This window comes from Oncorhynchus keta, chromosome 19, assembly GCF_023373465.1.
Source record: "Oncorhynchus keta strain PuntledgeMale-10-30-2019 chromosome 19, Oket_V2, whole genome shotgun sequence".
NCBI classification, from domain to species: Eukaryota; Metazoa; Chordata; class Actinopteri; order Salmoniformes; family Salmonidae; genus Oncorhynchus; species Oncorhynchus keta.
In genome coordinates, this window is record NC_068439.1 from 43,016,814 (window position 1) to 43,043,910 (window position 27,097).

At 42.4% G+C, this 27,097-nt stretch overlaps 1 protein-coding gene across 1 annotated transcript in view; it reads right to left on the minus strand.

Moving 5' to 3' along the window:
* snx27a (sorting nexin 27a) overlaps window positions 1–23,815 on the minus strand; it is a 36,754-nt gene extending 12,939 nt beyond the window's left edge. Inside the window, exons 1-7 of the mRNA XM_035793617.2 lie at window positions 23,443–23,815; window positions 15,638–15,869; window positions 10,888–11,080; window positions 10,247–10,311; window positions 10,055–10,159; window positions 1,885–1,963; window positions 1,413–1,576 (exon numbers count right to left, since the gene is read on the minus strand). Of these exons, the coding sequence (XP_035649510.1) occupies window positions 1,413–1,576; window positions 1,885–1,963; window positions 10,055–10,159; window positions 10,247–10,311; window positions 10,888–11,080; window positions 15,638–15,869; window positions 23,443–23,753 (1,149 nt within the window). The 5' untranslated portion in view covers window positions 23,754–23,815. The remainder of the gene's footprint in view (window positions 1–1,412; window positions 1,577–1,884; window positions 1,964–10,054; window positions 10,160–10,246; window positions 10,312–10,887; window positions 11,081–15,637; window positions 15,870–23,442) is intronic.
* Between the last annotated feature and the right edge of the window lie 3,282 nt (window positions 23,816–27,097).

A 27,097-nucleotide genomic window follows, 5' to 3' on the forward strand; every position in this document is an offset into this window, starting at 1 on the left:
CAGTAACCCAGATAATAATAATAATAAACAGTACCAGTCGAAAGTTTGGACACACCTATTCATTCAAGGGTTTCTTTAATTTTACTATTTTCTACATTGTATAATATAATAATAGTGAAGACATCAAAACTATAGAATAACATATGGAATCATGTAGTAACCAAAAAAAGTGTTAAACAAATCAAAATATAGTTTTAAATTATTCAAAGTAGCCACCCTTTGCCTTGATGACAGCTTTGCACACTCTTGGCATTCTCTTAACCAGCTTCACCTGGAATGCTTTTCAGTCTTGAAGGGGTTCCCACATATTCTGAGCACTTGTTTGCTGCTTTTTCTTCACTCTGCGGTCCAACTGATCCCAAACCATGTCAAATTGTGGAGGCCAGGTCATCCGATGCAGCACTCCATCGCTCTCCTTCTCGGTCAAATAGCCCATACACAGGCTGGAGGTGTGTTGAGTCATTGTCCTGTTGAAAAACAAATGATAGTCCCTCTAAGCCCAAACCAGATGGGATGGTGTATTGCTGCAGAATGCTGTGGTAGACATGCTGGTCAAGTGTGCCTTGACATGCGGAGATCATCCGTTCACGTACTCTGCGTCTCACAAAGACACGGCGGTTGGAACCAAAAATTCCACCGGTCTAATGTCCATTGCTCGTGTTTCTTGACCCAAGCAAGTCTATTCTTCTAATTGGTGTCCTTTAACAGTGTTTTTTTTGCAGCAATTCGACCATGAAGGCCTGATTCACACAGCCTCCCCTCATCAGTTTATGTTGAGATGTCTGTTACTTGAACTCTATGAAGCATTTATTTGGTAACTCTAATGAACTTATCCTCTGCAGCAGAGGGAACTCTGGGTCTTCGTTTCCTGTGGCGGTCCTCATGAGAGCCAGTTTCATCATAGCGCTTGATGGTTTTTGCGGCTGCACTTGGAAGAAACTTTCAAAGTTCTTGAAATTCTCCGCATTGACTAACCTTCATGTCTTAAAGTAATGGACTGTCATTTCATTTCAAATAGGGCCATCTTATACCAACCCTACCTTGTCACAACACAACTGATTGGCTCAAATGCATTGAGGAAAGAAATTCCACTAATTAACTTTTAACAAGGCACACCTGTTAATTGAAATGCATTCCAGGTGACTATCTCATGAAGCTGATTGAGAGAATGCCAAATGTGTGCAAAGCTGTCAAAGGCAAAGGGTGGCTACTCTGAAGAATATTATTTGTTCAAAAACACTTTTTTTGATTACTACATGATTCCATGTGTTATTTCATAATTTTCTACAATGTAAAAAATATAGTACAAATAAAGAATAACCCTTGAATGAGTAGGTGTCCAAACTTTTGACTGGGAGGGGTGGGTACACACACACACACACACACACACAAAATCAAGAGGGAGCCCTTACCTGGTGGAAGCAGTAGTGGACAGCCAGCGGGTTGTCCCTGAGAAGTTCCTCCTCCTGAGAAGTGAAAAGCCACTTGCGGAGGGCCAGACAGGTGCCCGGCACAGCTGACGTGTAGTTCTGCACGTACAGCTTGTGGGGAAACTCGTTGGGGGCCAGTTTTCGCACTAGGGAAAGATGGAGAGGTGGAAAGGGGAAGCCTATTTATTTCCATACCCTTAAAACAATATCGTAGTCTACAAACTGACTGGAGGGTGCATCTCAATAGACTAGAGATGTTGGGCTTCCTAGTATCCCGTTGTTTCAGATTGGTGCAGTTAAATGGAAGGAGACAGGGAGAGAGAGGAAGCCACTTTAGATTACTGAGATGCAACTGTACTGATCAGAAGAGTAAAGGTGAAAGGTAAAGGGGTCGGTACATGGAGTAGCTGTGGACTCCAAAAAAATGAATGAATAAACAGATGAATGGTCTTACCAAAGGAGTGGTTGATGACTTCAAAGAGGGCAAAGTAGCTGGCCATGATGCTGTCCATACCAACCTTCATCACTAAAGCCTGGGGAATAGAGAGAGGGAAAGTACAGTGGCGGCCTATCAATTATTGATATTTAAGCACCATTCAGTCGCATAAGAGCCATGTATTGAAATTGATCTAGTGTTACACACTCTGGTCCTGGGAGTGCAAACCTTTGTCCCCAGCCCAGCATTAACCCACCTGATGATTCAACTAACCAGGGTCTTGATGATTTGACGAATATCTCCATGATTAATCAAACCTGTTTAGTGTACTTTTACATACTTCTTTTTACGTGATTTTGTTTTTTATCCTGCTGATTTCATGGTGTAAGTAAAGTGACTTTGGGCATCTTGAAAAGCTCTTAAAATGTATTATTATTATTGATTGGTTAAAATCAGGGGTGTATTCAGTGGTGTACTGAATGTTTCAGATATAAATATAATTAATAGAGCGGACATTTCCCGTATTCTCGTATCTGACACAGAAATTGTACAAATGACATGATTGCTATCTGAAAGTTCTGTAATGTTACATCCTCCTGAACAGGGCCCATATTTACATAGTGTCTCAGTAGGAGTGCTGATCTAGGATCAGTTTTACATCATCATTAATAAGATGAGGGGAATGATCCTAGATCAGCACACCTACTTTAAGATGCAGGTATTGCAGCGCTGGGCTGTAACAAAAGCCAGCACACACGGTTGCCCTCTAGGCAGTGCTCTTAAACAAACAAAACAAATCATTAGAATCACTGGTGTTAGGAGCACAACATAAAATAAAGGAGCACCAGAAAAAAATATATTTTTAATTGATTGACAAATACACTGCTAAAAAAAATAAAGGGAACACTAAAATAACACATCCTAGATCTGAATGAATGAAATATTCTTATTAAATACTTTTTTCTTTACATAGTTGAATGTGCTGACAACAAAATTACACAAAAATTAGCAATGGAAATCAAATGTATCAACCCATGGAGGTCTGGATTTGGAGTCACACTCAAAATTAAATTGGAAAACCACACTACAGGCTGATCCAACTTTGATGTAATGTCCTTAAAACAAGTCAAAATGAGGTTCAGTAGTGTGTGTGGCCTCCACGTGCCTGTATGACCTCCCTACAACACCTGGGCATGCTCCTTGTGAGGTGGCGGATGGTCTCCTGAGGGATCTCCTTCCAGACCTGGACTAAAGCATCCGCCAACTCCTGGACAGTCTGTGGTGCAACATGGCATTGGTGGATGGAGCAAGACATGATGTCCCAGATGTGCTCAATTGGATTCAGGTCTGGGGAACGGGCGGGCCAGTCCATAGCATCAATTCCTTCCTCTTGCAGGAACTGCTGACACACTCCAGCCACACAAGGTCTAGCATGGTCTTGCATTAGGAGGAACCCAGGGCCAACTGCACCAGCATATGGTCTCACAAGGGGTCTGAGGATCTCATCTCAGTACCTAATGGCAGTCATGCTACCTCTGGCGAGCACATAGAGGGCTGTGCGGCCCCCCAAAGAAATGCCATCCCACGCCATGACTGACCCACCGCCAAACCGGTCATGCTGGAGGATGTTGCAGGCAGTAGAACGTTCTCCACGGCGTCTCCAGACTGTCACATGTGCTCAGTGTGAACCTGCTTTCATCTGTGAAGAGCACAGGGCGCCAGTGGCGAATTTGCCAATCTTGGTGTTCTCTGGCAAATGCCAAACGTCCTGCACGGTGTTGGGCTGGAAGCACAACCCCCACCTGTGGACGTCGGGCCCTCATACCACCCTCATGGAGTCTGTTTCTGACCGTTTGAGCAGACACATGCACATTTGTGGCCTGCTGGAGGTCATTTTGCAGGGCTCTGGCAGTGCTCCTCCTGCTCCTCCTTGCACAAAGGCGGAGGTAGCGGTCCTGCTGCTGGGTTGTTGCACTCCTACGGCCTCCTCCACGTCTCCTGATGTACTGGCCTGTCTCCTGGTATCGCCTTCATGCTCTGGACACTACGCTGACAGTCACAGCAAACCTTCTTGCCACAGCTCGTATTGATGTGCCATCCTGGATGAGCTGCACTACCTGAGCCACTTGTGTGGGTTGTAGACTCCGTCTCATGCTACCACTAGAGTGAAAGCACTGCCAGCATTCAAAAGTGACCAAAACATCAGCCAGGAAGCATAGGAACTGAGAAGTGGTCTGTGGTTATCACCTGCAGAACCACTCCTTTATTGGGGGTGTCTTGCTAATTGCCTATAATTTCCACCTGTTGTCTATTCCATTTGCACAACAGCATGTGAAATTTATTGTCAATCAGTGTTGCTTCCTAAGTGGACAGTTTGATTTCACAGAAGTGTGATTGACTTGGAGTTACATTGTGTTGTTTAAGTGTTCCCTTTATTTTTTTGAGCAGTATATATTGGAACTATATAAATTCTAGCTACTTTTGAAACACATACACCCCAGAAACTAATATGTAACCCTGTAAAGATTTGTTTATTACAAAGCTAAAATCTTGATACAAAAAACTACATTGGTGGAATTAGGTCTCTACATTGTGTAAAATCTCTATTTACCTACTGAGATGCATTACATTGAAAATTCTCTCTTTAAAAAGGGTGTATATGAACGGTTTGTAAAGTATTGTAGCATATTAAAAGGTCTTTCTATAAAGAAAATGGGGCCAATGTGTGACATTGTGATCAAAATGTCAAAATGGTTTGAAAAAATATATATATATTTTCATGCAGTTCGACATTTGTACATGCAATTCCAATGTGCAAATTTGCCCACCTATTCAACATACAGTGCATTCGGAAAGTATTCAGACCCCTAGACTTTGTCCAAATTTTGTTACATTACAGCCTTATTTTAAAATTGAGCCCCCCCCTCAATACGACTCCTGTCGTGGGTCACCTTCGTCGTTGCGCACTGTCAAAGTCTGTTTCTATCTTGTCCAGCTGTGTAACATTTCACGTAAACCCTGTTTGTTGTCTGCATCAAAGTAGCGGTCCTTGTACCTAGCATTGAGCATGGTGGCAACACAGTAAAGCGGCTCAGAGAGAATGCCACCAAACTGCTTGTTCACAGCCTCTAGTAGAGTACTTTTACAAGTTTTAACCCCTGTCTGCAGTTCTGTTGAGCAGGCGTTTCAATGCCATGACAGAGGGTATCACGTCTGCTGCAGACGCAGTTGATGAGCTTATTTCTCCAGTCACTTGTTTGAATGGAGTGTGTTCATGTTTCCAAGTTTCAAACATGTTCTCAAATGGCTTTGAAATGCCAGCAGCGGTATGAGAACCGGCACATTCTTGACCAATGCAATAAGGCTTTCCTCTGGATGTGCGTTTCAACACTACTGTAACTCCGGTAGGGCAACATCTGAAAAATAGCGCCTACTTGGTAGTGTGTACCGGGGCTCGAGGTACTCGATCAGTCGGCAAAAGCCAATATCATCCACGACAGAGAACGGTTGATTGTCAAGGGCAATGAATCCCATTATCTTCTTGTTGAAATTGTCTTACTCTTTCAAATGACTGCTCAACTTGAACTTGTTGGAAGTGTTCACTTAATCTTTTTCTGCTTTTGTTCTAAGTAGTCGCTGAAAGTCTGGGGGTGATGCACTTTCAAATAAGTAATTACATTTATGGTATTGAAAGATACCACTTTCTCCCCTCGGGAAATAATAGCAGCACAAATTTGACATAACCTTCTTGTTATCTTCCTTTGAAACTTCAAAATAGATCCACACAGCAGACATTCTGGACTAGGTTAGGAATGCTGTGTTGCATGTGTAGCGCAGTATTTGTGTGGCATCATTACTTCAACTACCTACGTTATATAGGTATGCACATCAGCTTTGACATCAGTTTTGCATATCAGGCCGATGCCGACATTGGCATCTTTAGCTAATATGCTTACCGATACATTGTTATACTAGGTAGTTATACTTTAAAAATGTTTTTAAAGTGACAGCTACAGTTCAGACCCCTTGACTCAATTGTACGTTATAGCCTTATTCTCATCAGCAATACCTCAAAAACGACAAACTGAAAACTGTTTTTTTTTTTTAAATACAGAAATGCCTTACCTACATAAGTATTCAGACCCTTTGTTATGGGACTTGAAATTGAGCTCAGGTGCATCCTGTTTCAATTGATCATCCTTGAGATGTTTCTACAACTTGGTGTCCACCTGTGGTAAATTCAATTGATTGGACATGTTTTGGAAAGGCACACACATCTTTCTATTTAAGGTCCCACATTTGACAGTGCAAGTCAGAGCAAAAACCAAGCCATGAGGATGAAGCAATTGTCTGTTGAGTACAGAGACAGGATTGTTTTCGAGGCACAAATCTGGGGAAGGGTACCAAAAAAATGGCTGCAGCGTTGAATGTCCCCAAGAACACAATGGTCTCCATCAATCTTAAAATGGAATAAGTTTGTAAACACTAAGACTTTTCCTAGAGCTGGCTGCCTGGCCAAACTGAGCAAACGGGAGAGAAGAGCCTTGGCCAGGGAGGTGACCAAGAACCCGATGGTCACTCAGAGAGCTCTAGAGTTCCCCTTTGAAGATGGGAGAACCTTCCAAAAGGACAACAATCTCTGCAGCACTCCACCAATCAGGCATTTATGGAAGCCACTCCTCAGTAAAAAAGACACGACAGCCCGCTTGGAGTTTGCCAAAAGGCACCTATAGACTCTCAGACCATGAGAAACAATCTTCTCTGATTTGATGATACGCAGATTGAACTCTTTGGCCTGAATGCCAAGCGTCACATCTGGAAGAAACCTGGCACCATCCCAACTGTGAAGCATGGTGGTGGCAGCATCATCATGCTGTGGGGATGTTTTTCAGTGGCAAAAAGGACTGGGAGACTAGTCAGCATAGAGGGAAAGATGAAAGGAACAAAGTCCTTGATGAAAACCTGCTCCAGAGCACTCAGGACCTCAAACTGGGGTGAATGTTCACCTTCCAACAGTACAACGACCCTAAGCACACAGCCAAGACGATGCAAGAGTGGCTTCGGCACAAGTCTCTGAATATCCTTGAGTGGCCCAGCCAGAGCCCGAACTTGAACCCAACCAAACACCGGAAAATAGCTGTGCAGCAACGCTCCCCATTCAACCTGACAGAGCTTGAGAGGATCTGCAGAGAAGAATCGGTGAAACTCCCTAAATACAGGTGTGCCAAGCTTGTAGCGTCATACCAAAGTACACTCGAGGCTGTAATCGCTGACAAAGGTGCTTCAACAAAGTACTGAGTAAATGGTCTGAATACTTATGTAAATGTGATATTTCAGTAACATTTTTAATACATTTGCAAAAATAAAAAATATATATTTTTGCTTTGTCATTATGGGGTATTGTGTGAAGATTGGTGAGAGAATTTTTTTATCAATCAAATTTGTTCAAAATTTGATCAATTTTAGAACAAGGCTGTAACGTAACAAAATGTGGAAAAAAGGGTCTGAACACTTCCTGAATGCACTGTAGATGCAAGATTCTTACAGGGTTAAAACTTCAATGTCTAATTTACTGATTAACACCTTCCTAGTTTTGAGTTTGACCCCCTTTTGCCCTCAGAACAGCCTCAATTTGTCAGGGCATGGACTCTACAAGGTGTCAAAATTGTTCCACAGGAATGCTGACCCATGTTGACTCCAATGCTTCCCACAATTTTGTCAAGTTGGCTGGTGGACAATTCTTGATACACATAGAGAAAATGTTGAGCGTGAAAAACCCAGCAGAGTTGCAGTTCTTGACACACTCAAACTGGTGCGCCTGGTACCTACTACCATAACCTGTTCAAAGGCACTTCAGTCACAGAATGGCACACACACAATCCATGTCTCAATTTTAATCAAGGCTTAAAAACCCTTCCCCTTCATCTACACAGATTGAAGTGGACATCAACAAGGGATCCTAGTTTCACCTGGATTTACCTAGTCAGTCCGTCATGGAAAGAGCAATGTTTTGTACACTCCGTGTAAGTTAAAACTAGGCCACTCAGGAACATTCAATGTCGTCTTGGTAAGCATCTCCAGTGTATATTGAGCCTTGTGTTTTAAGTTATTGTCCTGTTGAAAGTGAATTCATCTCCCAGGGTCTGGTGGAAAGCATACTGTTCCAGGTTTTCCTCTATGATTTTGCCTGTGATTAGCTTAATTCCTTAATATTTTTTACCCTGAAATTCTCCCTAGTTCTTAACAATTACAAGCACACCCATAACATGATGCAGCCACCACTATTCTTGAAAATATAGAGTGCGCTACTCAGTAATGTGTTGTAGTGGATTTGCCCCAAACATAACACTTTATATATAAAAGTGAATTGCTTTGTCACATTTTTCACAGTAAGTATTACTTTAGTGCCTTGTTGCAAACTATATGCATGTATTTTAATATTCTGTACAGGCTTCCTTCTTTTCACTCTGTCAATTAGGTTAGTATTGCGGAGTAACTACAATGTTCTTGATCCTTCCTCAATTTTCTCCTATTACAAACATTAAACTCTTACTATTTTAAAGTCACCATTGGCCTCACGGTGAAATCCCTGAGCAGTTTCCTTCCTTTCTGGCAACTGAGTTAGGAAGGACGCCTGTATCTTTGTAGTGAAGGTGTATTGATACGCCATCCAAAGATAAAATAACTTCACCATGCGCAAAGGAATATTCAATGTCTGCTTTTTTTACCCATCTACCAATAAGTGCTCATCTTTGCAAGGCATTGGAAAACATCCCTGGTCTTTGTGGTTGAATCTGTGTTTGAAATTCAATGATCAACTGAGGGACCTTACAGTACGTGTGGGGTACAGAGACGAGCTAGTCATTAAAAAAAGAATAAACACTTTTTGCACACAGAGTGAGTCCATGCAACTTGTGACTTGTTAATCAAAAGTTTACTCCTGAACTTATTTAGGCTTGCCATAACAAAAGGGGTTGAATACTTATGGACAAAAATTTTGGAATAACATAATTCCACTTATGGGGTAATGTGTGTAGGCTAGTGATACAAAATGTCAAATTAATCCATTTTAAATTCAGGCTGTAACAACAAAATGTGGAAAAAGTCGAGGGGTGCAAATACATTCTGAAGGCACTGTAGCTATTCATTACAATAGCTAGGTAAACTAGTTAGTGCTTTGTTAACTTTATTAGCAGTATGTTTTGAGAGGTGGAAAATGCCAGCGCCATAGCACCGGTGTCCAGTGGTACCATCGGGGGCTGCCAACTCCTCTCCCTCTCGACCTTGTTCGTGCTTTGTACTGTCCCTCTAATAATGGCTTGAATAAAATGCTAGTCCGAGCAGTTTCCTAGGCAGAGACCAATTTCTAAGGGGCACTCTGTATCAACGGTACAGCGAAGCCAAATCATTACAACAATTAACTGGGTGATTTTTTTTTTTTTGGCACACAGTTGCTCCCAAAATAAAATTTCAGGTCGCACAGCACAATATTTAGGAGCATATGCAACCAAAATGGTTACACATGCTGACCATACCGCTCGCGTCCCAAAATAAATGTACACATACTGTTATTCAGTCATTGCAACCGCACTGCTTGCGAGCGTCTGCGTGACCAGGCGCTAAAATAGAAATAGGTCCTATTTGTGACACTCAACGCGCTGCAAGCCCGGCCTCTCCCATCTTCTCATTGGTTTTTGAGAGCATATACCCACGTGCCATCCCCTCATTGGTGTTTAGGGGCATATACCCACGTGGGTGACTGAAAGATTAACTGACATCCACACTCCACCAGTTGGTTGTAGTAACGCCCCGTAAAGTTGGTTGTCAACCGCCAAAGAAGTAAAAAAGAAGCCTGAGGAAGGAGGAGAGATGACGAGAAAGGAATTCGGTTTACTGTTTTATATGTTGTCGGAGTAGAGGACGTTTCAGGTAAAATAACAACCCAATGTTTATATCCCAGGACAAATTAGCTAGTAACAGCAAGCTACATTGCCATAAATGTTTAATGCTTTTCGACATGTCCCCAAATTAATATAATTGGTTCAGAGTTTGTTTTGATACTTCAACCTGGGTGTCCTGATCACGTCTGGTGTCGGGATACAAAAATCAACATGCGTGCGCGCGCCCGGTTTGGTCAGCATATATTTGACTACAAGTGAGGAACTTCTCTATAAAAACAGTTCTATACCTGGTAGACTTGGTCAGTTGTGCTGTTCTTGCGCACCCTGACAGAGATGATGGTCTTGTCTGGCAGGGCTATCCGCAGCTCCACGTCTGAAATGCCATTGTAATTCTGACAGAGAAAGGAAAGGTGAGTATCAGTGTGTGTGTGTTTTAAGATGCTCTCCTGGAGCTACGGAAACGGTCTGCACAAACGTACCTCATCTGATTCAGAAAGGAATTCCTGCATGATGTCACTCTCACCAATCACCCGTACTGAACAAACTACAGAAGGAGAAAATAAGAGAAACAGAGAGAGCAAAAGGTCGTCTTACCATATTGCATTCACGTGCACACTTGAAGTTGGACACAATGTGCACTGCAGTTATATTACCGGTACATACACATTCCAGGGCATTCCACAAGTATTGCAATGATTTGCCATCTGTCTGCAGGAGATTGAGCTATGTTGGAGTTTGACACACTGCATTACAGCATACGTGGTTTCTCACTTCTCCAAAAACTCAGATTTCTGTGCTACTTGTTCCTCTAATTAACTCACACAGGCATTCCAAAAATAAAGCACGTGCTGTTTTTCATCTCTCCTCAACTGATCTCCAGCACTGACATATGGAAGAGGTGTAATACCACAGAATGAAATAATAGTAATATATACACATCTCTATGTGTAATATGATACCTGTGGTGTTGGCGCTATAGGCACTATCTGCATGTCCATTACACATCATTGAAGGGAATTAAGTTACAATCCTTAAGTTTTTTCTTTTTCTTTAGCTCTCCTCAATTCTCTACAGGTACACTCTACCTCTTTCTCTACCTTTACTTCCTTCTCTCTCTCACCTCTCTCCAGGTACTCCTCCAGGCCCCTGCGGCGTGTGTCCAGCTGCTGCTCAGACAGGGAGAAGGGCCATTTCCCTGGGATCTTGGGGAAGGTGTAACTGGCAAACTCCCTCTTCAGGTTCTGGTTCAGGATAGCAAACTCCCGGTAGCGCTTGGAGCACAGCTGCCTGCCCGACATGTACACGTTGTACACCTGTAGGGAACAGACCGACGTGAGCGGTAAGGTGGCATATGACAGAACACAGGGGAAATTATGCACAGTATTCACTTGTAAAAGATGAGACATGTACACAGGGCTCTAAAGTGTGACCATTTTGGTTGCATATGCTTCTAAATATTTTGTTGTGTGACCTGGACTTAATTTGGGAACACCAATGTGCCAAGAAAAACATTTGTAGTTTTATATTTTTTTAGGTGGTAGATCAGCTTTAATATTGCAGACAGATTGTAGCTTTCATCAATGTAATTGTCTGCATCATTTCCAATCCCCACAACACACACACAAAAGTTGCACACCACCAACTACCTACCTCATCCCCATATTTGTTTTTCCTGCTCTTTTGTGCAAGTAGAAATACTGGTGTACATCTGCATTTATCACTCCAGTGTAAATTGCTAAATTGTAATTACTTTGCCCCTATTGGCCTATTTATTGCCTTACCTCCTTACTTCATTTGCACACACAGTATACAGATTTTTCTATTGTGTTATTGACTGTACGTTTGTTTATCCCTTGTGTAACTCTGCGTTGTTGTCTTTGTCGTACTGCTTTGCTTTATCTTGGCCAGGTCGCAGTTGTAAATGAGAACTTGTTCTCAACTAGCCTACCTGGTTAAATAAAAAAATATGTTTGGACACACCTATTCATTCCAGGGATTTTCTTTATTTTGACTATTTTCTACATTGTAGAATAATAGTGAAGACATCAAACTATGAAATAATATGGAATCATGCAGTAATGAAAAAGTGTGAAAACAAATCAAAATATATTTCATTTTTGGGATTCATCAAAGTAGCCTTGATGACAGCTTTGCACTCTTGGCATTTTCTCAACCAGCTTCATGAGGTAGTCACCTGGAATGCATTTGAATTAACAGGTGTGCCTATACCTTAGAGAAGTTAAAAAGTACATTTGTGGAATTTCTTTCCTTCATGGGTTTGAGCCAATCAGTTGCGTTGTGACAAGGTAGGGTTGGTAAACAGAAGATAGATTTGGTAAAAGACCAAGTCCATATTATGGCAAGAACAGCTCAAATAAACAAAGAGAAACAACATTCCATTACTTTAAGACATGAAGGTCAGTCAATCTGGAAAATGTCTCAAGTGCAGTCACAAAAACCAAGCGCTGATGAAGAAACTGGCTCTCATGAGGACAGCCACAGGAAAGGAAGACCCAGAGTTACCTCTGCTGCAGAGAAGTTCATTAGAGTTAACAGCCTCAGAAATTGCAGCCCAAATAAATGCTTCAGAGTTCAAGTAAGAGACACATCAACGTCAACTGGGCAGAGGAGACTGCGTCAAATCAGGCCTTCATGGTCAAATTGCTGAAAAGAAACCATTACTAAAAGACACCAATAAGAAGAAGATACTTTTTTTTTTACATGATTTGTGTAATTGCATGTGAAAATAGTTTTGACTGGCCACTAGTTAAGAGTATCCCAGCTTTCTTATGCTGCAGTATTTATTGCTCAATTCTTAAAATTAAGCACATTCATCCACTTTCCAAAGGCGCCACGCCACGTGAGTTTCAAGTTTGGGGAAGCTAATTTTCACCATAAAATGCATCTTTTTTTTATACTAAAGAAAAATATAAATGCTACATGCAACAATTTCAAAGGCAGTAACGTAACAAAATGTGTGAAATATCAAGGGGTTTGAATACTTTCAGAATACACAGTGCATTTGGAAAGTATTCAGAACCCATGACTTTTTCCACATTTTGTTACCTTACAGCCTTATTCTAAAATGGATGAAAATATTTTTCCCCCTCATCAATCTAAACACTACCCAATCATGACAAAGCATAAACAGTTCTTTAGAAATTGTTGCTAATTTAATAAAAATATTTTAATATCACAAAAAAAATGACTTTAAAGTGCTACTTCGTTTTTTGGGGTGGTATCTGTACTTCACATTCAGCAACTTTTACTACTACTTTTTACTCCATACATTTTCCCTGACAGCTCGTTACATTTCGAATGCTTAACACTTATCAAGCTCACACTTATCAAGAGAACCTACCTGGTCATCCTTACTGCCTGATCTGGTAGACTCACTAAACAGAAAGGCTTTGTTTGCAAATGGTGTTGGAGTGTGCCTCTGGCTGACTAAACGGTCACGTGGAATTTGACTCGTGACCGCTGGTGTGGCGGTAATACTGTCACCGTAACAGCCTTAGTCCACAGGAACCTGCACAGTCATGAAGAGAGCATGGCAGCGCCTCTTCCCTCTTCCCCCCCCCAAAAAATTGGCATGATCCGAGGGGATCCTCAAATTTCTACAGCTGCACCATCGAGAGCATTTTGATTGGCTGCATCCCCGCTTGGTTTGACAAATGCACCGCCGTTGATTGCAAAGCGCTACAGAGGGCGGTGCGACAGCTACTACCCCCAAGCCATAAAACTGCTAAATAGTTAGTCCAGGTAACCATGAATTATCTTGCACTGACCCTATGCACACACACCTTCAGAAAGTATTCACACCACTTCACTTTTTCCACATTTTGTTGGGTTACAGCCTGAATTTAATCTAAATAATGTGTCACTGGCCTACACACAATACCCCATAATGTCAAAGTGGAATTATGTTTTTAGAAATTTTTACAAATGAATAAAAAATTAAATGTCTTCAGTCAATAAGTATTCAACCCCTTTGCTATGGCAAGCCTAAATCAGTTCAGGAGTAAGAATTTGTTTCATTATTTTTGGGGGACTCATTCCATGTTCAATAATAGTGGTTAGGGAAGTTTTCCAATGCCTCGCAAAGGGCATCTATTGGTAAAAACATTTTTTTTTAAAGATATCCCTTTGAGCATGGTGAAGTTATCAATACACCAGTTACTACAAAGATACAGGCGTCCTTCCTAACTCAGTTACCAGAAACGTCTCGAGAATTGGTGACTTTAAAACAATGGCTGTGATAGGAGATAATGGAGGATGGATCAACAACATTGTAGTCATATCACAATAGTAGCCTAAATGACGGCATAAAGAAATTATAGCCTGTACAATAAAAATTATCCAAAACATGCATCCTGTTTGCAAAAAGACCCTGAAGTAAATCTGCAAAGAAATTAACTTTATGTCCTGCATACAAAGCATTTTGTTTGGGGCAAAACAAACATCACTGAATACCACTCTTCATATTTCTAAGCATGGTGGTGGCTGCATCATGTTATGGGTATGCTTGTCATTAACAAGGACTAGGGATTTTGGGGGGGATAAAAAGAAACAATAGAACAGGCAAAATCCTAGAGGAAAACCTGATTCAGTCTGTTTTCCAACAGACACTGGGAGATAAAATTCTAATTTCAGTAGGACAATAACCTAAAAACACAAGGCCAAATATACTCTGGAGTTGCTTACCATGACAGTAGTGCATTTTCCTGAGTGGCCTAGTTAGTTTTGACTTAAATTGGATTGAAAATATATTGCAAGACTTGAAAATGGCAGTCTAACAATGATCAACAACCAACTTGACAGAGCTTGAATAATTGTTTTAAGAATATTGTGCAAATATTGTACAATCTCTTAGAGACTTACCCAGAAATACTCACGGCTGTATTCGTTGCCAAACGTGATTCTAACATGTATTGACTCAGGGGTGTGAATTAGATATTTCTATATTTAATTTTAAATAAATTAGCAAACATTTCTAAAAACATGTTTTAGCTTTGGCATTATAGGGTATTGTGTGTAGATGGGTGAGAAAATACATCTATTTAACTATTTAAAAAATAAATAATTCATGCTGTAACACAACAAGGGGTATGAATTGACACACACACACACACACACACACACACACACACACACATACACACACAATTTGCTGCTGCTAATCTGTTCTTTATTATACACTTATCTATCCTGATGCCTAGTAACTTTACCCTGCCTTCATGTACACATCTACCTCAAATACCTTATACCACGGCACATTGATCTGGTGCTGGTACTCCCTGTAAACAAAAGAAAGAACACCTGCTCTTTCCATGACAGACTGACCAGGTGAATCCAGATGAAAGCTATTGATCATTTGTTAAATCAGTGTAGATAAAGGGGAGGAGAGGTTAAAATATGGATTTTTAAGCCTTGAGACAACAGATACACAATCCATGTATGTTTGCCATTCAGACGGTGAAGGGGAAAGACCAAAAATGTCTGTGTCAAGAACTGCATCGCTGCTGGGTATCACGCTTAACAGTTTCCCATGTGTGTCAAGAATGATCCACCACCTAAAGGACATCTAGCCAACTGTGGGAAACATTGCTTGCAACACCTTGTAGAGTCCAAATTGAAGAGGTTCTGGCGGCAAAAGGGGGGGTGCAACTTAATATTAGGAAGGTGTTCCTAATGTTTGGCATACTCAGTGTAGGTCGCATTGTATATGTGATTACTGACATCGGCCACATTTTGGCATGGCCGAACTCTGCACTGCAAAAGACACATGGGGCTTTTAGAAAAGTTCAGTCATTCTCTAGTAAACAAGGCCAGCCAGAAACCTCACCATGAACTATGTATTTTTTACTCACCACAAACCTCTCGGCGTGCTGCTCCACGTGCTTGAATGTGGGGATGGAGATGGGCACGGCCTGCTTGTCGCTGTAGTCATAGCTGAGCTGGGCGGCGCTCTCATCCCCGGCCTCAAGACAGTCTGCCTCCTGGGGCGGCACAGACAGCACAGAAAGCACCAGTTCCCTCTCCCCGGCCCGGATCAGATCCACCACCTGCTTGTGGGTGGCCCCCTCCACGCTCACACCATTACTGTGGGACGCAGAGTGAGAGATGGTGGGACGGGATCAGTCGGTGCTCATGTTATGCCCGTTAAGGGTGGTAGTGTTTGGTTAGACCTATCCTCCAACACCTTCTCTGAAATTATTCACGTTTGCCTTATTCTGTCTAGCTCTGTAAGCTGCCAAACTATATATTCATGGGCGGCAGGGCGACATATACATATATACATATACATATATATATATAATAGTTTTAAATAGTTTTTTAAAAAATGAAATAAAAAACTATATATGTAGTACCAGTCAAAAGTTGACACCTACTCATTAAATGTTCTTTCTTTTTAATATTTTCTACATTGTAAAATAATAGTGAAGACATCAAAACTATGAAATAACACATATGGAGTCATGTAGTAACTAAAAAGTGTCAAATCAAAATATATTTTATGAGAAACTTCAAAGTAGCCACCCTTTGCCTTGATGACAGCTTTGCATTCTCTCAACCAGCTTCACCTGGAATGGTTTTTGAACAGTCTTGAAGGAGTTCTCACACATGATGAGCACTTGTTGGCTGCATTACCTTCACTCCGCGGTCCAACTGATCCAAAACCATCTCAAGTTGATGTTGAGACGTGTCTGTTACTTGGCCTCCGCAATCATCCGACCTCAACCAAATTGGTTTGGGATGAGTTGGAACGCAGAGTGAAGGAAAAGCAGCCAACAAGTGCTCAACATATGTGGGAACTCTTTCAAGACTGTTGGAGAAGCATTCCAGGTGAAGCTGGTTCAAAGAATGCCAAGAGTGTGCAAAGCTGTCATCAAGGCAAAGGGTGGCTACTTTGAACAATCCTGAATATAACATATATTTGGATTTGTTTAACACAATTTAATAGTTTGCCTTCACTATTATTCTACAATGTATGAAAATAAAATAAAAACCCTTGAATGAGTAGCTGTCCAAACGTTTAACTTGTACTGTATAATAGACACAGTGCATTCGGAAAGTATTCAGACCCCTTCACTATTTCCACATTTTGTTACGTTACAGCCTTATTCTAAAATTGATCAAATGCATGTTTTTCCTGATCAATCTACACACAATACTCCATAATGACAAAGCAAAACATTTAAATTGTTTGCACATTTATTAAAAATAAAACAGAAATACCTTATTTTATATAAGTATGCTTAAAACTTGAGCTCAGGTACATCCTGTTCCCATTGTTCATCCTTGAGATGTTTCTACAACTTGAATGGAGTCCACCTGTAGTAAATTCAATTGATTGGACATGATTTGGAAAGGCACACATGTCTATATCAGATCCCACATTTGGCAGTGCATGTCAGGGCAAAAACCAAGCCATGAGGTCGAAGGAATTGTCTGTAGAGCTCCGAGACAGGATTGTGTCGAGGCACAGATCTGGGGAAGGGAACCAAAACATTTCTGCAGCATTGAAGGTCCCCAATACCATCCCGAAGGTGAAACATGGTGGTGGCAGCATCATGCTGTAGGGATGTTTTTCTGCGGCAGGGACTGGGAGACTAGTAAGATTGAGGAAAGATGAACAGAGTAAATGTACAGAGAAATCCACGATGAAAACTTAATCCAGAGTGCTCAGGACCTCAGACTGGGGCGAAGGTTCACCTTCCAACAGGACAACGACTCGAAGCACACAGCCACAACAATGCAGGAGTGGCTTCGGGACAAGTCTCAATGTCCTTGAGTGGCCCAGCCAGAGCCTGGACTTGAACCCGATCAAACATCTCTGGAGAGACCTGAAAATAGCTGTGTAGCGACGCTCCACATCCAGCCGGACAGAGTTTGAGAGGATCTGCAGAGAATGGAGAAACTCCAAATACAGGTGTGCTAAGCTTGTAGTGTCAAACCCAAGAAGACCCGTGGCTGTAAACGCTGCCCAAGGGGCTTCAACAAAGTACTGAGTAAAAGGTCTGAATACTTATGTATGTAAATGTGAAATTTATTTTTAATAAATAAATACATCTCTGCAAACCTGTTTATGCTGTCATTATGGGGTAGTGTGTAGATTGACGAGTGGATAATTTTAAAAAATTAAAATCTATTTTTGAATAAGGCTGTAACGTAACAAAATGTGGAAAAAGTCAAGGGGTCTGAATACTTTCCGAATGCACTGGGTTTTATTGTCACACACCGGATAGGTGCAGTGAAAATATTTTGTTTTACAGGATCAGCAATAGTAGTACAGCGCCGCTGGAGCAAATTAGGGTTAAGTGCCTTGCTCAAGGGCACAGACAGATTTTTCACCACGTCGGCTCGAGTATTCTAACCAGCGACCTTTCGGTTACTGGACTAGCGCGCTAACCGCTAGGCTACCTGACGCCCTACAAGTTTACCTTGTGGTGACAAGCCTCCCTCCTTAACTCACGATGCTGAGGCCAGATGGCAGCAGCATCAGGTGTCTCGGCTAATCTGCCTCTGAGTACCAAGGGGGTTGAGGGAGGGCAGGGGAGCGCCTGCCTGCCACACACTTTTTCCATCATTACTTATTCATTTTAGTAACCTTTGAAACTCCTGGCCTATAAGATCAGGACTATTTTATATGTAAGAGAACATTAAACCTTTAACACCTCCTCGAGATTAAAGTTTTTACTACAAGATATCATTGTGACAGTTTCATGTTTGTTCTTCAAATTGTGTATTTTATTAAGACAAATTAAATATCCCACATTATCTCGAAAAATGTAAGGTTTTGTTTTAGGTTTTTGATGGTTTTTGCTCTTAAATTATTTTTTTTTAAATCACACAACAACACTTAAACCTGAGAAATGTTGACTTTTAGGTGTAGTTACCCTTTAATTGAAGTGCGCACCAAGCAAGAGGCTGTTTAGCTGCGTTTTTGTAGTGCACATATGATAGTGTTTGCAAAAAATACCCACTGGATTGATACCACACACACACACACACACACACACACACACACACACACACACACACACACACACACACACACACACACACACACACAGAAAGTTGCAGGAAATACAATTAATACATTTTCAATACATTTAGTGGATGCACTACTAAAGTCAAGACTTCCGTTTTAATGCCTGGATTCGATGAGGGCCCTAATTATCATACTTAGATCAGAATGATTGTTACGAATTCCCTGCCGGGCTTATCGGCACACTCAGGTCCTTATTCCCTAGGACCATAGCCTGAGAGTCTAGGGAGTATCCTAAACCTGCTTCTCAAACTCTCTGACCTGGGTGACGTGTGCCCTGATAGCAACCTAAGGGGGCGGAAATCTGCCCATCCCTTGACTCTGCAGGTCATACAGGGCACTTTCCATACTGCCTACCTGCAGTCTAGTGGAGTATGGCTCTGGGGTATACAGTGGACTAATACCATGTGGATTATACCCCTTCTATGGAGCCTACGGGAGTGAAGTACAGGAAGAACATATGGTTTGTAATGGAGCAGAATAGATCTTTGCATCTTCGAATAGCAGACCAGATCCCGGGCTTCCTCCGGTCAGGGGAGCCCTCTCCAACCCCAGCAACATTACCGACTACGACTGTGACTTTAGTATTCTGCCTCTTTGGCGGCACGGCGAACTCTGGGGGAACCCTCTCCCTGGCTCGGCCAGCATCGCCAAGCGGTAGGTAAACCTATTGCTGACCGGACCCTATTCCTCACCGCCTGTCCCTGAACTATGGAATCCTGCAGAAGCACCGGACCTGTCTGCTGCTACCTCCGATGACAGTTCCAGCCCTGACCCGGGCCCATGGGGAGACCCAGCCACCAGTTACTGACAGAACAGCTTCACCTGACCCAGCCATTGCCCTGGTCCCATTCAGTATGTCCAGGATGCACCTGCCCAGCATGCAACACCCGATCCAGGTTCAGTCCTGCTGCCTCTGGACTCAACCCCAGATGTGACGGTGGGGGACACACCAGACCTCACACCCCCTCCCCAGTGTCCTGTCCCAGGGGCACTACCTATTCCTGCTTCTGGTGTCCGAGCTGATCCACCATCTGCCCTGGGCTCACCAGCACTGCCGCCTGATCTGGCCTCAAGTTTACCGTTGGGGCCTGCTCTGGGTCCTCCTCTGGTTCCTGCACTGGGGGACTTTCCTGCATCAGTTGAGGAACCGCCGCTGATCCTTGCCTACCTCTGATGGGGGGCCCAGACCTACCTTGGGACCAATAGGCTCTAGACTGACATTCGAGCATGGAATTACTTATTTTGTATGTTGCTCATATTTAGGGGTGGCTGTTACAAATTCCCTGCCGGTGACTTATCTTTACCTCACAACCCTGAGCTGCACACTCCCATTCCCCACGACCGGAGCCTGAGAATTTAGGGAGTACCATAAACGTGCCTCTCAAATTCTCTGATGTGTGTGACCTGTGCCTTGAAAGGTTGCTAGGGAGGTTACTAGGGGCCGGACAGCTGCCCATCCTCTTGACTCTGCAGGTCACACAATACTTCAAGCAGTCAGAGAGCAGCAAGCTCATCTCTGTCCTGCACAACAACAGCTAGACTCATTCATATCTGGACTTGTGGGATGGTGTGTGTGCCAAAAGTGAGTTGTGCGACATTTGTATATTGTTCTTCATAGTTACTACTATTGCATGTTGCCCCTCTGCGTTAACTGTGTAATACTCTGCAGGTAGCATATGCAATCTATACAGTCCTTTGCATCAGTGCCCTGGTGTATTCATTACCTCCGTTTCTGTCCATTACAGAACCACTACCATCCCCATGTTCATCTTTATCAGTTTGTTTAAATAAAGTTTGCATATGTGTGAACTCTTGGGCTGCTTTATTCCCATTCTAACCGGGGCAGTGTCGGTGGGTCACAAATCACTAAAATCACTAAAATACGTAGAATTATACACTCCTCGAACCATTATTCCTGCAATGATGATCCACCATCGTCATCAATTATTTTCATAATTTATCTGCAGATAATCGCCAAAAAGCCTAAGTCTACCTGTAGCCTGTGCAAATTTGGGAGCCAAACGAAAGCCTCTCCCACCGATGCCAATTCAGGAGCTTACACAGAGTGACGATAGTCACCCACTTCAGCGTCACTGTCTGGCAAGCCCAGACATCCTAGGAAAGGAAACTTAAGAAATCCTTTGGTATACTAGTCCCGATATGATACCATAGACATAACCACGTTTCATGATTCATGAATGGCAAAAGGATATAGGAGATCGACTTTGTTCAGTTAGTTCACCTTTTATAAACTAGTCAACACTTGCTGTTCAGTGGTCAGTCCACACACAATAAATAGCAAAGTATGCTCCATGACGCTGCGTAGCTAAGTTGTGGATTTTGACTCATCGTTACCAATTACATTGCATGGGACATACAAATTCACAAGCATCATGCTCTCTCCCCTCCGCGTAAAGAAATTCAACTGCATCTAGAGATCTGTATATAAATTATACGCTCAAGTCTCCACCCTAACAATGGGAGTCGTTGTCCCAAAGGCGGGAAGGCAGGAGACAAGCTTGGGTCTAAAATATGCACATAGAAATGCTTCACCTCTTCCTCTCTGCTGTGTTTCCCTGTCATCACTCGCTTTGTGACTGAAAGGCACCTATCCTATCAATAGATCGCTATAAGATGTATATCATTCATTCTAGCAGGAGAGGGCTCGACAGACTAGCGAATTAAACCTTTTAAATAAAAAGTACCCCATTTAATATGAAGTGGAAAACGTAGCTGGCTGAAAACGAGTCTGTATTGGGAACTTTCCTCAAGGGGGACAAAGAGGGGACCGGGGGGGAAAGAAAAGGGATATAGGGAGATGTAGGCTAACCCCTCTCCACATCACAGCTTTGATGTAGCCTTGACCCTTCTATCAATCAGGAAAACAGTTCTCTGTAGCATCTGCCAAATTAATCTCATGAATACCATTTATCGAAACGTAAAGGTAGGTGAACTGAATTGGAATATTATTATTTTTTTTTTAATGTAAAAAAAAGGACAGTACCAAGAGTTGGCCAACTTCTGGCTACTTCATGAGAATTTTTCACTCATTGACAAGGGTGGATCTAAATTCATTGAAATTGCAAAATAAAACATTGCATAACTTTTAGGTTTCCCTCAATCAATAAATAAGTAGGGATTGACAACAGCCTAAAGCCATCTAGTAAAACAGCAAATGTGCATGCGTAAACAAACAAACTAACCTTCAAGCCTGAACCACTAACGTAAACTAGAGGTGTAGGAACTAGGGGAATAACTTGACTACACACATCAGGTTTATTTCCAATTGCTGGGGAAGCAGTAGTGGCTGATTAATGTGACACATGAGCACTACTTATCATACGACACAGGCAAAGTGGCTAGTTGATGGATAAAAACATACCGTTAGGAAGACAAAGGTTTTACGTCCCAATATCACCCTATCCCTTATATGGTGCACTCTTTTTGACCAGGGCCCATAGTGCACTACATAGGGAATAGGATGCCATTTGGAAGTAGAAATACCCGTTTGATGCCTCAGCAAGTTGTCAATCATGTTCCTCATTCTTTCTCGTTTGTCATTGACCGAGAAAAGCTTGGTATCGTTTCCATTTTCTTGTTCCTCAAGAGTAAGGCAAAGGAAGACCATTTCCTTTGCAACTTTTTTAGGAAGGTATGAAAAGTTAATTCCCTCCTCTGATGTTATGATTAAAATTATATTTTCCTAATTAGAGGTGATGTCCTTGCCCCAAATTGTTTTCAAAACGAGGGTCTGGGTTTTCCTGTATCAACTCCACCCAGGCACACTGACTTGCACACAAATACACTCAGAAATAGGGCAAGTCATGAGGACGCTAGACAGAGAGAGCCCTATCTTTTTATTCTCCCATTTCAAAAAATGATTAAAAAGTTACCAAGAAACCAATGACAACTCTGACATTCAACACCCATGAGCAGTGTTAAATATCACTCACTGACTGCGCAAACGTACTCTACCAAATTAGCTAGCAAAGATCATATTGTTTGTGGTGGTGGTGCGATGATTTGAAAACTCACAAATTTGTGCAATGATTATCGGTCTGGATTTGTTTATTAAAATGCTTGCTAGCTAATTAGCATGGGTGCTAGCTAGCTAATGTGTACTAGATAGCTACAGATAACGTTTCAGCCAATTACTGCAGTGAGGTTAACTAGCTAGCAACTTGCTAGCTAACGTTAGCCACTTTGCTAAATACCTAGTTATTGCAACGTTCAAAACAACTTGGAACTCTCCGACTTCCATGTGTTCAAACCAACAGGGAAATTGGAAGAATTCGATTTGAAAGGTCATACAACTCGAAATTGCAACTCTGGAACTAGGGCCTCTTTCTAGAGCTCAGAATTCCCGATCTGAAGACCACTGACGTCATGATTTGAACTCGTTCTTTCCGAGTTCTCAGATGTTTTGAACGCGCGCATGATGCGGTTTCCCGAGTTGGATGACCGTTCAAATAGATTTTTCCCAGTCGGAGCTCCTTTTTTCCGAGTTTCCCAGTCGGAGATTTGAGTTCACAGTTGTTTTGAACGCGGCATCAGTCCTCCCCAGAGGTAGCTAGCTAGCCAGCTAACGGCCTCTATTATGGTTAAAGAAATCTGACTTACACCTCCAGAATCCTGTCACCCTTTGATATGCCAGCTCGGTCCGCTGCCCCTCCAGGCAAAACAGCACTGACATGCTGAAGAGGTGCATACAATTCCCCATTGATGCTTCGCAGTTGTCCTCCTTCGCTAACTTGTCCACGAACGTTGAATCCATATCCTGATTCCGACTTTACAATTCTAACCATTCGTGGACCTGACGTCACTTGGGTAGCATTTTGGACTCCGGTACCGACAACCGAACCTGCAGTGGGTCCATTACGGGAAGCCGAAGGGAGAGCCGACTTAATTTCATCGCCTTCAACATCCGCCATCTTCTACTCAATGCCTCCGGTCGGTGTTTAGCGGTTTCAAAACAACAAGTAGAAATACGCTCAGCCGAGCTCCTCGAGACCGACTCAGAGGGAGTTCTATTAACCTGAACCACCGTGCACCGGTCTATGGCCCGTGACGTGAACGGGCAGAAAACGGTGAAGAAGGAGCGCCCTTCTCAAATCCAACAGTAATGCGCTGCTCAGTCATGTTGTAAACAGGACAGCAATGGTGCATCTTCCAGAAACATACATTTGTTTTCCACCAAATATATGTTTGCATTTTCTAAGTAGTTTTGATTGGTAAGGCAAATCAAGCGTTTTTATCTAAAGCAATCACTTTTGCATTGGTAAAACACAGAATCCTACTCATTACCAACAATTACGAAACAGCCTACTGGGAGGAGGTGAGGGCCCTGGCAGAGTGGTGCCAGGAAATTAACCTCTCCCTCAACGTCAACAAAACAAAGGAGCTGATCGTGGACTTCAGGAGACAGAGGGAGCAAGCCCCCATCCACACCAATGGGCCCGCAGTGGAGAAGGTGAAAAGCTTCAAGTTTCTCTGCGTACACATCACTAACAATCCCAAATGGTCCACCTACACAGACAGTGTGGTGTAGACGGCACAAGAGCATCTCTTCAAACTCAGGAGGCTGAAGAAATTCGGCTTGGCCCCTAAGACCCTCAAAAACTTTTACAGATGCAAAATTGAGAGCATCCTGTCGGGCTGTATCACCGCCTGGTACGGCAACTGCCCAATTTATCACCGGGGGACACTGCCTGCCTTCCAAGAAACCTACAGCGCCTGATGACACAGGAAAGCCAAAAAGATCATTAAGGACCACCCGACTGTTAAATAGCCATCACTAGCTGGCCTCCACCCAGTACCCTGCCCTGAACTTAGTCATTGCCACTAGCCGGCTACCACCTGGTTACTCAACCCTGCACCGTAGAGGCTGCTGCCCTATGTACAGTTGAAGTCGGAAGTTTACATACACTTAGGTTGGAGTCATTAAAACTCATTTTTCAACCACTCCACAAATTTCTTGTTAACAAACTATAGTTTTGGCAAGTCAGTTAGGAGATCTACTTTGTGCATGTGTAACAGTATAACTTTAGACCGTCCCCTTGCCCATACCCAGGCGTTAACCAGGGACCCTCTGCACACATCAACAACAGTCACCCTCGAAGCATTGTTACCCATTGCTCCACAAAAGTTGCGGCCTTTGCAACGTCAAGGTCTCAGAGCAAGTGACGTCACCGATTGAAACGCTATTTATCGCGCACCACCGCTAACTATAGCTAGCCGTTTCACATCTGTTACACATGACACAAGTAATTTTTCCAACAATTGTTTACAGACAGATTATTTAACTTATAATTCACTGTATCACAATTACAGTGGGTCAGAAGTTTACATGCACTAAGTTGACTGTGTCTTTAAACAGCTTGTAAAATCCCAGAAAATGTCATGGCTTTAGAAGCTTCTGATAGGCTAATTGACATCATTTGAGTCAATTGGAGGTGTACCTGTGGATGTATTTCAAGGACTACCTTCAAACTCAGCGCCTCTTTGCTTGACATTATGGGAAAATCAAAAGAAATAAGCCAAGACCTCAGAAAAAAATGTGTAGACCTCAACAAGTCTGGTTCATCCTTGGGAGCAATTTCCATACGCCTGAAGGCACCACATTCATCTGTACAAACAGTAGTACGCAAGTATAAACACCATGGGACCACTCTGCCGTCATACCACTCAGGAAGGAGACTCGTTCTGTCTCCTAGAGATGAATGTACTTTGGTGTGTGAAAAGTGCAAATCAATCCCAGAACAACAGCAAAGGACCTTGTGAAGTAGCTGGAGGAATCAAGTACAAAAGTATCTATATCCACAGTAAAAGGAGTCCTATATCAATATAACCTGAAAGGCCACTCAGCAAGGAAGAAGCCACTGCTCCAAAACCGGAAAATAGGAAAATTATGTGGATATATTGAAGCAACATCACAAGACATCAGTCAGGAAGTTAAAGCTTGGTCGCAAATGGGTCTTTCAAATAGACAATGACCCCAAGCATACTTCCAAAGTTGTGGCAAAATGGCTTAAGGACAACAAAGTCAAGGTATTGGAGTGGCCATCACAAAGCCCAGACCTCAAACCTATAGAAAATTTGTGGGCAGAACTGAAAAAAGCGTGTGCAAGCAAGGAGGCCTTTACATACCTGACTCAGTTACACCAGCTCTGTCAGGAGGAATGGGCCAAAATACCCCCACATTATTGTGGGAAGCTTTGGAAGGCTACCCAAAACTTTTGACTCAAGTTACACAATTTAAAGGCAATGCTACCAAATACTAATTGAGCGTATGTAAACTTCTGACCCACTGGGAATGTGATGAAATAAATAAAAGCTGAAATAAATCATTCTCTTCTATTATTCTGACATTTCACATTCTTAAAATAAAGTGGTGATCCTAACTGACCTAATACATCCATAAACTGGGTTTAAATGTATTTGGCTAAGGTGTATGTAAACTTCCGACTTCAACTGTATATACTGTAGACATGGAATCACTGGTCACTTTAATAATGGAACACTGGTCATTTTAATAATTTTTACATACTGTTTTATTAATTATATACTGTATTCTTGTCAATGCCATCCTATTAAACTATTGCTGTTTCAATACTATTATATCCTACAGATATACTAAATATTCTGTCCACCTACTGTCCATAATGTCTATATATCCCATCACACACACATTTAAATATGTGTATGCGACCAATACAATTGAATTTGATTACACCACATGCTTAATCTAGCCTACTTTTGTTTTGAGCAGACTTTGCTACCGTGTGCTTTGAATGGGGCACCTGGCTCATGCCTGGGAGGCAGCCAGGTTACAAAACAAATGCAATCACTTTTCTCTCTGAGTAAACTCCTTCACCGGGATATCCCGGGCCAGATAATCAAATCCCCTCAGTCAGCCCGCCCCTTGATCACATCACGAGACCCGCTTTTCACTTTCTCCACTCAGGCAACGCGGGATCTGAGAACTGTCAGTGTATGCAGATGCTTTCTGTTTATTGTATTCCGGTTTCACCTACACAAGCATACGTTTATCACACCCACATGAGGCTGCTGAGGGGAGGACCACTCCTAACAATGGCTGGAATGGAGTTCATAGAATGGTATCAAACACATGGAAACCATGTGTTTGATGACTTTGATATCATTCCATACAGTCCTTTCCAGCCATTGACCCTGTCCTCCCCAATTAAGGTGCCACCAACCTCCTGTGTCACCACTGTATTATGTAAATGGTGCATAAGCATGCTGATGTAGGTCT